The 13146-nt window shown below is 30.9% G+C and overlaps 1 protein-coding gene across 1 annotated transcript; it reads right to left on the reverse strand.

Annotated features, from left to right (window-relative positions):
• Window positions 1-2661: 2661 nt before the first annotated feature.
• LOC100262655 (persulfide dioxygenase ETHE1 homolog, mitochondrial) lies at window positions 2662-7531 on the reverse strand. Its single transcript, XM_002270104.5, has 9 exons — window positions 7115-7531; window positions 5619-5747; window positions 5333-5440; window positions 4372-4506; window positions 3566-3607; window positions 3367-3426; window positions 3238-3291; window positions 3083-3107; window positions 2662-2968 (listed from the first exon to the last, which is right to left on the reverse strand). The coding sequence occupies exons 1-9, from the start codon at window positions 7325-7327 to the stop codon at window positions 2874-2876; spliced, it is 861 nt and encodes a 286-aa protein (XP_002270140.1). The 5' UTR covers window positions 7328-7531; the 3' UTR covers window positions 2662-2873.
• Between the last annotated feature and the right edge of the window lie 5615 nt (window positions 7532-13146).

Here is a 13146-nt window from a genome sequence, read left to right on the forward strand (position 1 = left end):
GACACATAGGCACATACAAACCACAAATAGCCTCCTTTTTGTTAAATAGATCATAAATGAGGCTCTAATATTATATTGAACAACCAATTTTCCTAAAAACTTAAACTTATAGGATTTTGACCCACAATGTATATCATGCACTTTAACAATAACTATTCAAAGAATCCCACAATAAAACTAATAATAAAATTAGAATGCTCCTTCATATTCATTAGTAGTACTTGAAGTTCACATGTGTCTATGGTAGATTCATTTAACACTTATTGCTTGATTACCAAACACAATTAATGTCATATGTATACCAACCCATAAAAGATTCACCCATTCATATCATATATATTCATACCAAGATATGCATTCTCATCAAGATTTATATACTAAAATAAATTCTATATATCTTTAAACGAGCCAAAAGAATTCATGCCTTAAGGAACCTTTGCCTTATTAGAAGAGAATTGGCTAAACAAAGACAATATGAAAGCTTCTATAAATAAAAGCAAGATATCATATATAAGGTAAATGCAAGGAAATAAATGAAAACAAGATTACACTAAAATAAAGCTAAACTCTAAACTAAGTTGAGTTAAAACATAGAGGAAATTAAAAGGAAACTAAATCCCAAAGATAAAATGGAAAAGGACCTCCAAAAGTGAGGAGAAGCCTAAATCTTTAGCTACAAAAATATATATTTATACCCTTAACATGAGCCAACCATCCCTCGTATGTGTCTATTGGGAAGTGTCCTAAATTCCTATTAGTATATATATTCTTTTTTGTAAAAAAATATTGTATAGAATATTTCTTAAGTGATTGTAATTAGATTCTTTATAGAATAAGGAAAGTTAGTAAGAATATACCTCTAAATATTCTAGGTCATGAGGGAAAAAAGTTATGAGATAGAGATAGACTTCTAAAGACTATGTTATAGATAGAGATGTGAGGAAAAAGAGAGATATTTGATAGAGTAAGGGGGCTCGTGGTTTAGGGTGTAGATATAAGAAGTGGGGAAACATAAGATTTTTGGGACCTAAAAGTAATATTTAGTTTCTATTCTTTTTAACATTATACTATAGTGGAATCACCCCTCTTATCCAAGGATGTAGGCATGGTTGAACAAACTATATTAAAACCTTGTTTATCTTCGTGTGTGCATTGTTTGATCTTTGTTCTTAAACTAATATGTTTGCATTAAAGGTTTCATTGGCATAACAAGTGGTATCAAAGCCTAGGTTGAGATTTTTGAAAGAGCCAAAGAAACCGTAGTACACAAATGGAAAAGGAATTTTTAGTCGAAGGTAAATATTGTTCTCATTTGAATGTGATGCAACAAGCATAGGGATTGTGGAGCATAATAACACTATGGTGTACAAAGGGAACCATGACAAATGAAGAGAGCACAATGCACACAAGAGCGCAATGCCCACAAGATCAAGGAAATGCCCACAAGAGCATGTATCATGGAAAGATAGAACATTGACTTGATCTAAGGTGGAGATTGTTAGAAGGGGTCTCAAATTCCTAATTATTATATATTTCTTTTTGTAAAGAACATTGCATAGAATATTTAATTTTATAAGTAATTGTAATTAAATTCTTTATACAATGAGGAAAGTTAATAGGAATATCACTGTAAATATTCTAGGTCATATGGGGAAAAAGTTGTAAGATGGAGATGAGAAGATTATATGTGGTAGATATAGGTATGAGAAATAATAAAAGACAATCATTAGAACGAAGTATTCATGGTTCAGGTGTAGATATAAGGTAAACAATAATTGTTTTTTATTTTGTCCTCTATAATATTATCTATACTAGAATGGAATTATCCCTATCATACATAGTTGTAGACATGGTTGGTTGAATTATATTAAAACCTCATTTACTTTTATGTGTGTATTAATTGATCTTTGTATTTTTGAACTAACATGCTTACATTGAAGCTTCCGGTGGCACAAAAGTGTTATCATCTCAACAACTAGAAAAATAGTCCAATAGGGGATTCTATCAAGTCCGCCTAGGTGGATTCCAAAGCAGTTATTCTCTTTAGCATTTTCCAAAAAGCCTTTACCGCTACTTGGATGGTGTACATAGTTGAATGAAAAGGGAACACCAAAAACAAAGGAAACACAACAAAATGTGGAGCAAGCAAAGTTAGCTCCAAAACACACTCAAATAGTATGGATGGGGAACAATTTTTGATACTAATCGCCATTATTACATTGAATGTAGCCAATTGAGGAAGTCATTGCCTCCATGTTATGTCATTTAGGGCATATTTGGGACACTAGAATGAAAAACCGATTTGATTTCTCTTTCATTACCATGTTCGACATTTGCACTAGAAATAAAAAATATGAATAAAAAATTCGTTCTCTTAAAAACCAAAACTCACATTTTTCCTTTTCATACGATATTTTGATTCACCTCCATTCTCCATCCTATTTCCATCTCTATCCCCATGTATAAATGCTCCCCCCCGACATGTCCACCGACCATGCCTTAGTTCCAACTTCCAAGTGAGTACGAGATGGCACTACACAAGCCCTTGCTTCTGCATTGCAGCTGATAAGGGGCTGACAGCTACAGTAATTGTGAATGTATGGTTTCCAATGCCATGCATGAGGATGTAGCTTTAGCCAAGGCATAAAAAAAATGGAGATGGAAATCCTAAAATCATATGCTTTATTAATGTTAAATAGTTATACAACGCCATGTGGAGTACATGTTTGTCACAATTAACACTAGGAAAGCTCATATCACTCGGCCATTTGTTCATCACTTCCATACCCAACCACCATTTTTCTTCATAACCTTTCATATAAGACTCCACCAAGTTCTTATTTATAATAAGCAACATCCAGACTTACAGAGGTTCAGCAGGCTTTGTTGGGAGTCGGATCCTGAAAACCACATACCATATTTGCAGGGACTGCAATGTCTATCATCTTTGGGTAGGCCAGATTAAGATCTGTGGGGAAAATCAATTTACTCTTGTTAATAATCTTATATGAGGTTCTGTAACTGCAAAATTCTCGTAGAAGTCACACTGATTTCCAGTGTCCAAGGAACGATTTATACTTACTTGCCATGATGTTCTTGAATGTTTCCTGCAAAAATAAAGGCATCCAGAAATGCAAATGAGTGGAAATCAGTTTCTTAATTTAATAGGATATCAACCAAAGGATTTCATGAACGAAATTTAAAAATAAAAAATGCATAGCCAAACTGGAGAATCACCTCATCCTTTGTTAAGCGAGGATTGTAGAGCATCTCCTCCCCCACGGTACTCACCTGAAAATCAATGTATTCATATAAGCATATCCATGCAAGTATCCTAGAAATAAGAGGAATGTGGAGTTCACTTACAGTGAAACCTCTGTAGTCATGAGCAGGATATATCAATGCATCCTTTGGTAATGTGAATATCTGGATCAATTTTAAAATATTAAATCAATGGCAGGTAGAATTAAGATAAAAAGATTCTTTTTTTTTTTTTTTGTGTTCTCTTTTCTGTTTCTCACTTATTTACAACATGAACAAATGACCGAGCATGATGTATCCTTGCCTGTGAATGCACTGACTTGTAGAGGGTCTCCGAACTTCCTCCCTGCAAAACAATTACTGATATTAAACCTTGCTGCATACCATTCATTCCTTCCTATCAAGCACAAAGGGTATACCAGAAGAGCAACCCAAAAACTCCAGACACTCCCAAGTCAAAAGGATTAGCACATTAAAACATCCATGCCTTCAAAACCAGAAACATTATAGTTATAAAAAGAAAACAATTTTTAACATTCTAGATCGAAGTTCATAAAACTAAATGAGCCTTAAAATTTAGAAATGCAGAATCAAATAAGAAAATTCTCAAGCCTTCCTCAAATTTAAGCTTCTAGTAAAACAAGGGAAAGAACATCAAATAACTAAAATAAAAACCCACAACCGATTAGTCGAATACCTACAAGCTTCATCACCAAACACCCCCAATCTGTGAAATTTAGTAAAAATGCCCTTACGTGTAGAATTTTAAGATATTTTCATATCTATTGAGGACAGAACAAGTAGGTACAATGATATCCCACAACAAGTGATCTGTTATTAGGCATACTCCATGGTGGGATGCATCTCCCACCAGTGGAACCCACATGAATTGCTGGATTATCTGACTGCCATATTCTTCAGCCAGAAATTGCAACCTATAAATATAATTTTCATTTTAAAAAAATTTCATGATGTAATACACAACTTCTATCAGATGTATTTTAACTCTGCAACACCAGAAACCTGTCAAATTGTTCACATTACACCCAATTGTGAAGGAAGCAAATTGTTTTCTTTGAAAGTGTTGAACAAATCTTATAAGAACTATACCTGGAAATCTGTCCTTCCACATCCTCGTATCAATACCGCATCTCCTGTGAATGCCATCCTCGGTTGAGGTTGTTCAGGTCCCTCTCCTGTAACATAGGTAACACAACCTACTGTATGTCCAGGAGTAGCTCGAACCTGCAATAAATACAGGTAAGCCAGAGGTGGAGAACACTAGATTTCTTAGCCACAAAATCCAACCACACATACATAAAGACATAGTGAGAGAGAAACACAATATATATATACATTGATTAAAGTAAATTAGACTATGAACCACAGTAATAGTGTCACTCTGGTTACACTTAATCTGAATAGACCAAAAAATTCTCCCCACATCATCCTTGTTTACTATTTATATCTCCTGGTTGATTAGCAAAATTGTTCTTCAACAACACAAGGCGTGTATAACATCTTTATTAGTATAGGAGACTGCTAATATGGCCCAAGTCAACAGAATGATTAGATGGAATGCACATACAACATAACTATATATATGCATTAATTATTAGAACTACAAAATATGTATGATGCCACTATAGATGTGAGAATGGTTAATTTTAAAGTATTCACATCTCATGTAATTGAGAAACCCAGCAACGAGGACTTCCCGTATTCTATATAGACTCAACAAAATCCCAAACCATAACCAAAAGTGCTACTGCCCAGATATCAAACAAGCCAAATTTGTAGACTTCCAAAACACCCCCATGTGAATTATAGAATTCCATTACAAACAAAATCCCAAATAAAACTTAATTTTCTCCTTTCATGTTGATATGATTGGCTTGAAATGGTCTTCGCAACTGACGGTAAATCATGCTCAAAGCATGTGAGCTTTTAGTAAAGTTGAATACAGACTACCACTAAAAACTAGAATCATGGTCATATCTTTCAGCATATCATATGATGGAATAAAAACAGAATAATAATAGTTATAATGTTAGAAATAATTCATGCCTACCTCCAGGAAAAGATCACCAAAGTAGATTTTATCACCAGATTGAACCAGAATATCGGCTTTTGAATTGCTGGCTTTTGAAATAATTGATTTCACAGCTGGAGCTTTAGTCTGCATGAGAGAACACATTTCAAATAGAAAATGAAGTTATAGATGTTGACACATTCTGTTAACAACTGAATGCAAAGAGTCCTTGGACAAGTTGAAATTTTACCATATGAGCATTGCTGGATGCAGTACTAAAGGACTACTAAATAAAAATAAGTGAACGAAGGAAGATTTGGCAAACCTTAATTAGGCCAGTTCCAGTGATATGATCAGCATGCACATGGGTGTTTATAGCATATATGAGCTTCAGCCCTAAATCTTTAACAAGAGAGAGATCTCTATCCACAGTCCTGTCTACTGGGTCAATCAACTGTAATAGATAATTCAAGCAAGCATGTATTAGAGATTGGAAATTAGCAAGAGGAATCAAAGAAAAGGGACATCAGTTGAAATTACAAACTGGAATTTATCCCAACATAAGAATTACTGTCACAGCATTGTATTTTAATTATGCAACAAGTTGAGTGCAATAAATACACGGAAAAATTCAGGCTTTAGATTCCGATTATATGCTTTGCAGAACATTCAGTATTCCTTCAAGTTCTCATGATTTCATTACAAATTAACAAGTATCAAAATATATCACCAAACTGATGAATTTAAGCAAACACTCAGATAGATTTAAGGTTTTAAATTTTCACCTTTCCCAATGCAGAATTTCCAATTTTTCTACAAAATATCACTATTTCATTTCCAGTTAAACAAGATTAAAATTCGTAACAAAACTTAAACCCAAAACAGAGGAAAAATCTTAAAGGTGTATTATTAGCATTTCCAGAGAAATTGTGATAAAATTTTAAGTTTCATTGAAATAAAAAGAAGACAAAAAAGAAAATATGTCCTGAACAGCTAAGATCTCTGGCTTGAACATATAGATGGATGATGAAAACATTCAAATTGTTATCAACAACTCTCTCAGGGTCATCTTAAAAGATACCGACCAACAACGGTTCAAACAGAATACAATTGAGGAGAGGGCATTTTTTGAAGATCCAGACGGAACACAATCTAAAGCTTATCAAAACCAGATGGTAATGTTGAGGTAGGCAAAACAGAGATTCTTGTATTTTTGGAAGGCTTACGAGAGGCCAAAACATAACTTTTGAACAAATTCAAAGTTCAGGGTCTTTTTCCTAAGAAGACTTGTGCTATCAAATGGGTAAGATCCAGATGTTAGGGATCTTTTTCCTAAATATATCTGATGGTGGAAATCGGTGAGGCACACAAATAAACATACACATCAAAATTGACTTACATTAAATGATGCAATTTCATTATCAAAGCTCTGCTCGGTTGCCAAGAAAACTTAGAAAGTTTGACATTTTTGGTTTTCCATCTCCAGATAAAAAACAAAAATCAACCCACCTCGGCCAAATAATCAAACATAACCGTTTGCCTGTACAATTCACTATGTCCCACACCATAGAACTCCAATTTCTTTTCTTTTCCTTTCCCGTGTGCCCTCAAGACCCTCCGTTTAGACAGCAATAAAACCCAGAAAAAGCAAAGAAAGCCGATTTCTTAAATGGGTCTTCGACAAGAAACGCGAAACCAAACAAACTCACATAGCAAAACACCAAAAAAAAAAAAATTCAAAATCCATTCATTAATTTTCCCTTCCCTTTCCCTTCTGAGAAAAGACTAGACAAACAAACAAACAGAGGCCAAGAAACTCACGAGGGCAGGCTTATCAGGGTGAGAGACATCAGCCAAGAGATAGGTATAAGTAGAAGACTCCTTCTCGAAAAGCTGGCGAAAGAGGAGCTTAGACATATGAGACGAGGTGGTAGACAAGCCCATTTGAGATCCCAGAAGAAAGGATTTAGAGTGAAGTAAAGTGGAAGGGATGGCGGCACGCCAGCATATGGAGTGATGAAGGGCTTTGAACATACTAAATACAGAGGTATTGGAATCGGGTTTTTCTAGGTTTCCAAGGTATTGGAATGATAAAAGAACAGTTGGGGGATAGCAACCAGCATGCCATCATAGATGTGGCCGTCCAACGCCACCAATAAATCTTGTCATGGATGCCAACGCTGCGGCTTTCTGCCTTGTTATAACCACTTTTCTGGCGGCATTCTTTTAGGGGCATGATGTTTGACATCACGCCTCAATTTCTAAGACTTCCAAGAGCTTATATTAATTTTCTTTTAAGTCCACTTAATTTTTTGCTTATATTATTGATAGGGTGGTAGATGTGTTTTTATTTTTATTTTATTTTATTTAAATATGTACAAATAATTAAACTATTTAATTATATGATATCCCAAAAATCATGCTGGAGTCCACCCAACTAATCCACCACCCAATAATAATAATAATAATAAAAGACAAGATCACATCCACTATGTAAGAGATGTCCACAATGTAGGAGACATCTTAGATGTAATTATTTAAATGAGATAATTGTTAGGTGAATTAATTTAATCTTTGATGGAGGTAGTGATATTTCTATTTTTTTGGGTATAAATAATATTTATGGAAAAGAAAATGAATTTTACAATGATTTTTTTTACATAAAAAATAAATCCTTTTTAACAATGAAATTTTCATTCATGGAAGAGAATCCAATTACTTAAATTAAATAATTTAGTATAATTGTTAGGTGAATTAATTTAATCTAATATTTTTTTTGGGGATAAGCAATATTTTATGGAAAAGGAAATGATTTTTATAATCATGGAAGAGAATCCAATTATTTAAATTAAATAATTTTTTATAATTGGTAGGTGAATTAATTTAATCATTGGTGACATCTTTGATGGAGTTAGTGACACCACAAGAAGAAAATTCACATTTTGCTACTTTTTTTTTTTGTCGGTATGAATAGTATTTGATGGAAAAGAATTAAAATGATTTTTTATTTTGTCTTTTAGAGAAAATCCTTTTATGGATGGAAAATCCATGGAAAAGAATCCAAAATTTAGCCCAGGCATATATGCTTTCGTCAAATCATTTAAGAAAATTAACTTTAATAGAAAAAATGAGGTGAAATAAATTTAAAGAATGATATAAAAATAATTTATTAATTTTGAATTTATTTTTATTTATTTTTAATTTTTATTTTTTTTCTTTCACTTTTTCTCTCTATTTTTTTTTTATCTCAAATTTTTCGGAATCAAATAGCCTAATAAATTCATGTGTCATGCTCTAACTAAGGTGTGCTCCTTTCGCCTTCTTCAAATTTTGATTTATCATGATTTCCGATACAATAATTAATATAATTATTCTTCACATTTATGTCCTCTTCAAATATGAGTAAGAAAATCAAAGAACCCATTTGGATATGATTCTACAACACAATTATCTTCCCCTAAAGTGAAATAATAAATAAAATTTAGCTTCTTAAGATTTTTCAAGTTACTTTTTATTCTTCACATTTAATTCTTCTTTAAATATGATTAAGAAAATCTAAGATCCCATTTGACTATGTGATTAATAAAAATTTTCTATTTTAAAAAAATAGAAAACTATTTTTTTAAAAGAGAAAACTATTTTTTAAAAATAGAAAATTGATATTAAAATTTTATAACACTATTTGACGTTGTTCTTTGTTTCTAGTTTCTAAAAACAAAATAAAATAAAGAACATTTTATGAAGAATTAGTAAAAATTGTTTTTATCAATTTTAAAAATAAAAGGAAAATATATAAAAATTTTAAAAAAGTCTTAAAAACAAATAAAATTGAATATGATACCATTTTTTTCTTTGTCCACGATCTAATACCAATACAAAAAATCTTCAAGAATGATTTTCCTTTAAAAATCACATTTACTTTTCTAATTTTTTTTTTACCTTCTCTAAAATTTTAGATGAAGCAAATTGTGGACCCCGTATTCGCTCGATGCGTTCCCACTTAATGGCGAAACTTGTTTTTTATTTTTTATTTGATAAAAAATATGATTTTTAGAAAAGACTTGTGTGGACCCTGCATTTCGGCTCATGCGTTTTCCACTCGATGACGAGCTCGATTTTTTATTTTAAAATGATTTTATTTGTGCAAAAAAGACTTGGAGTCGCTACTTATTTTTATTTTATTTTTAAAAGGGTAAACAAAATAAGAAAGAAAACCCTAAGTGTGACTCCTTATTTTGGAAAAGGTGGTCTGTGAAAAACTGGATCGGGCTCGGGGGTCAAGTTACTTATTGAGAAGGTACAACAAAGACCATAGCACCCCTCTAAGTCCCTAAAGTCGGGTCTCTACTAATAAAATGAAGCTGACGTGGCGATTGATGAGGTAATCAATGAATAATCAGCATGATCGCACATGTGAGAATCAAAACACTCAATAAAGAATGATCGAAGTAGGAGCGGGGCATACCTTGGCATCAAACGATCAATGCGCCTCAAGAGAAAGAGGGTCAGTGCACAATTAAGAAATAATCTCGTGTATGTCATAGAGCAGAATAAATCAATAATGTATGACCGTCGAATCAATCAATCAATTATAAAATCACATATGTCGGGCTCCCACCAAAACCCATTCATTTTGCATGAATTAATATCATAGATTCCATTATTCTGGAGTTATGAAAAATTCATTCACGCTTATTAAAAATCAAGAGGAGCAGAAGATTGTTTGAGAGCCAAAGTGGAATTAAAACTATTTGAGAGAAAATTGGATTTTTGAAGTTTATTTGAAAAATTGGAGTCTCGAAGATTACTTGAAAATTGAAGTTTCAGAGTTTATTTGAAGATTAGACTTTTATAAATTAAATATAAGAATGAGAATTTTAGAAATTAAATTCAAAAGAGATTGGAATTTTGAAAATGATTTGAGAGTTCGGATTTAAAAAAAAAAAAATTAAATTACGAAAATTAGGACCTTGGAAATTAGATTTTGAAAGAAATCGGAATTGAAAGTTATTTGAGAAACAGAAACTATGGAAATTGAATTATAAGAATTGGAAATCTTGGAAATCATTCGAAGGCGGAGTTTTAAGAAATAAACGACTAAAATGATAATAATCATGATAATAATAATAAGTAACGGAATAAATGCGAGAATTGGCATATTGAAAATTGAAAATTAAGTTCAAAAATTGGAAAATGGGAATTTCAAATAACTAAATTTGGAAATCGGAATTTTGAAGAATTATTTAAAGACAAAATTTTTAAATAAATGAATAAGTGAATAAATAAATGAACAGAATAATAATAATGACGAAATAATAATGATTGGGTAAATAGTTGTAGGAGTTAGGGTTTCGGAAATCGGAAATTGGACTTAGGGATTGGAAATTTGATGAATTACTTAGGGATGGAATTTTAAACAAACGAACAATCGAATAAATAAATGAATAAAATAACAAAAATATTAACGATTGGATAAATAATTACGAATATGAGAATTTTGGAAATTGGAAGTTGAATTTAGAGATTGGGAAATTTGAAGAATTATTTAGAGGGGGGATTTTAAATAAGTGGATAAGTGGATGAGTGAATAAGTAAATGAATGAAATAATAACGATGGCGAAATAATAAAAATCAAGTAAATAATTGCGAAAGATGGAATTTTTAGAGATTGGAGATTAAACTTAGAGATTGAAAATTTAAGAAATTATTTAGAGATGAGATCTTTGATATGTGAATAACTGAATAAATAAATGGATGTGATAACATTAATAACGAGAATAATCATTAAACAGCGGGATATGAATGGTGGAGTTTTTTATATTGGAAATTAAATTTGGAAGTCGGGTTTTGAAGAATTGAACTTTAATGATTGGAATAAATAAATAAACATGGAATAATAATGCTAATTAATGAAAAGAGATTGGAGATTAAACTTAGAGATTGAAAATTTAAGAAATTATTTAGAGATGAGATCTTTGATATATGAATAACTGAATAAATAAATGGATGAGATAACATTAATAACGAGAATAATCATTAAACAGCGGGATATGAATGATGGAGTTTTTGAGATTGAAAATTAAATTTGGAAGTCGCGTTCTGAAGAATTGAACTTTAATGATTGGAATAAATAAATAAACATGGAATAATAATGCCAATTAACGAAAATAATATTTAAACAAATAAAAAATGAACAGTGGAATTTTTGAGATTGAAAATTAAATTAGGACGTTGGATTTTTGAAGAATTGGACTTTAATGAATGTGATTCTTAGAAGAGGATAAATAAATACATACGAAATAATAATAATAATAATTAAAAAATATAATATTTAAATGAGTGAAATTGAATAGTGGAAATTTTGAGATTGAAAATTAAATTTGGACGTTGGATTTTTGAGGGATAAATAAATAAATATGGGATAATAATACTCATTAACGAAAATAACATTTAAACAAATAAAAAAGAATAGTGGAATTTTTAGGATTGAAAATTAAATTAGGACATTGGATTTTTGAAGGATTGGACTTTAAATAAATAAATAAATATGGTATAATAATACTAACTAACGAAACTAACATTAAACAAATAAAAAAGAATAGTGGAATTTTTAGGATTGAAAATTAAATTAGGACATTGGATTTTTGAAGGATTGGACTTTAATGAATGAGATTTTTAGAAGAGGATAAATAAATACATACGAAATAATAATAATAATTAACAAACATAATATTTAAATGAGTGAAATTGAATAGTGGAAATTTTGAGATCGAAAATTAAATTTGGACGTTAGATTTTTGAAGGATTGGACTTTAAATAAATAACTAAATATGGGATAATAATACTCATTAACGAAAATAACATTTAAACGAATAAAAAAGAATAGTGGAATTTTTAGGATTGAAAATTAAATTAGGACATTGGATTTTTGAAGGATTGAACTTTAAATAATAAATAAATATGAGATAATAATACTAACTAACGAAACTAACATTTAAACGAATAAAAAAGAATAGTGGAATTTTTAGGATTGAAAATTAAATTAGGACATTAGATTTTTGAAGGATTGAACTTTAATGAATGAGATTTTTAGTAGAGGATAAATAAATACATACAAAATAATAATAACAATTAACAAACATGATATTTTAATGAGTGAAATTGAATAGTGGAAATTTTGAGATTGAAAATTAAATTTGGACGTTGGATTTTTGAAGGATTGAACTTTAAATAAATAAATAAATATAGGATAATAATACTAATTAACGAAAATAACATTTAAACAAATAAAAAAGAATAGTGAAATTTTTAGGGTTGAAAATTAAGTTCAATGATTGATATTTTTAAAAGAGATAAATAAATATGACGTAATGTTACTACTTAATCAAAATGATATTTGAATTGATGAAAGTGAATAGTGAGATTTTTGAGGTTGAAAATTAAATATGAAAATCAGATTTTTGAATAATTGCTTAAGGACATAAGTTTTAGAAATAAGATTTAAAATTCGGAATTTAGAAAATTCATTGAGAAACTAGAGCTCCTTTTTTTCTTTTTTCTTTTTTGGAAATAGATAAATAAATCAATTGTGAAAATTAGAAATCTGAAGGTTATTCAAAATTGAAACAACCCAATGGGCTAACTAAATGTGGACATGGGCCATGAGGATGGCTGGCATGGAGAGCATGAGGCCCTCCATCAACATGTTTGGGCCTGGGCTCCAACTCAAGCCCATATCCATTTTCATGGGCATGTCCAAAGCCTCTCATCTTCACTGTCGTCATCACCATCAAAATCCTCTGTCATTGAGCTCACCGTCAACTTCATCGTCGTCTTCATCGGAGTTCCACGTC

This window comes from Vitis vinifera, chromosome 19 (assembly GCF_030704535.1).
Source record: "Vitis vinifera cultivar Pinot Noir 40024 chromosome 19, ASM3070453v1".
NCBI classification, from domain to species: domain Eukaryota; kingdom Viridiplantae; phylum Streptophyta; class Magnoliopsida; order Vitales; family Vitaceae; genus Vitis; species Vitis vinifera.